The sequence below is a fragment of the Crocuta crocuta genome, unplaced genomic scaffold (assembly GCF_008692635.1).
Source record: "Crocuta crocuta isolate KB4526 unplaced genomic scaffold, BGI_CrCroc_1.0 scaffold306, whole genome shotgun sequence".
Lineage (NCBI taxonomy): Eukaryota > Metazoa > Chordata > Mammalia > Carnivora > Hyaenidae > Crocuta > Crocuta crocuta.
Genome location: NW_027529630.1, coordinates 1466356 through 1467438, shown reverse-complemented (window position 1 = coordinate 1467438; position 1083 = coordinate 1466356). Strand labels below are relative to the sequence as shown.

General features: G+C 57.2%; 1 protein-coding gene across 1 annotated transcript in view; it reads left to right on the top strand.

The window, feature by feature from the left end:
• The first annotated feature begins 612 nt into the window (after nucleotides 1-612).
• PDE2A (phosphodiesterase 2A) overlaps nucleotides 613-1083 on the top strand; it is a 94728-nt gene continuing 94257 nt past the window's right edge. The window contains exon 1 of the mRNA XM_077762232.1: nucleotides 613-876. Coding sequence (XP_077618358.1) covers nucleotides 806-876 — 71 coding nt within the window. The 5' untranslated portion in view covers nucleotides 613-805. The remainder of the gene's footprint in view (nucleotides 877-1083) is intronic.

Below are 1083 nucleotides of genomic sequence, written 5' to 3'. Positions count from 1 at the left end.
TGCTGGGGATGCACCGCAGTACATGATACTCGCTCAGTAAGGGAGCCCAGCCCTTCCTTGAGGAGGATGAGAAGCGTCCCTCGACCCTGAGGGCCTCTGTAATGGGCTAGCATAGTCCATCTGTCCATCTGCCCCTCATCCCTATTCTAGTCTGTGCACAGTGCAAATCATTCATCCTCATACCTCTCTGGGTTCCTCTAACTCTCTCTCGCTCTCTCACTCTCTGTCTCTCTCCCCTTCCCCCATTTCTATTTCTGCTTTTTGTTTTTTTCCTTTTCTTTTCTGTCTTTGTTCCTCTGTGTGTGTTTTCCCTATGTCTCTCTCTGATCTCTTTATATTTCCATCTTGATCTCTCTGGAGCTCTGATCCCTTTCTTCTCTCCTTCATGTATTTCTCTCCTTCCTATTTCTCTCTGTCTCTGTTTCTGTCTCTGTTCCTCTGTTTGTGAGTCTTTCTTTTCCTCTCTCCCAGCCAGAGTCTCTCTACCCCTCCCTCCCTCTCTCCCTCTCTGTCTGGGCCTCTCTGTTCCTCCTCCCTCCTCCCTCCCCCTTCTGCATTAGCAGACCTGCTCCAACCTCCTCCCAGAGCCAGCCTAGCGGCAGAGGCAGTGGCAGCGGGAGAGGTGGGAGCAACTGGGGCAGCGGCAGCGCTGGCTTGGGGTATTGAGTCCAGGCTGAGTTGGGGACAGGCTACTGCTCTTGGTCCCTGTGCCCACTGGGCCAGGCACCCTGCCTGGAGCCCCGGGCAGGGTGGACAGGGCGAGGTGCCACCTTAGTCTGGCTGGGGAGGCAGACGATGAGGAGCGATGGGGCAGGCATGCGGCCACTCCATCCTCTGCAGAAGCCAGCAGTACCCGGCAGCGAGACCGGCTGAGCCGTGAGTACTATTGAAGGGCTGGGGTTCGGATGAGCCACTGCAAGACATACCGGGGACAAGGGTCTTGGGAGTGCCTCTGAGGAGCTGGGGTTGGCGTGGAGCTGAGCCACGTGGGAGAATCGATCCTGCTCCTGGGAGCCCGGTTGCTGGACTATAGCCTGGGGGGTGGGGGCGGGCTATGCACAGGGTTGGGAGTATCTGGCATCG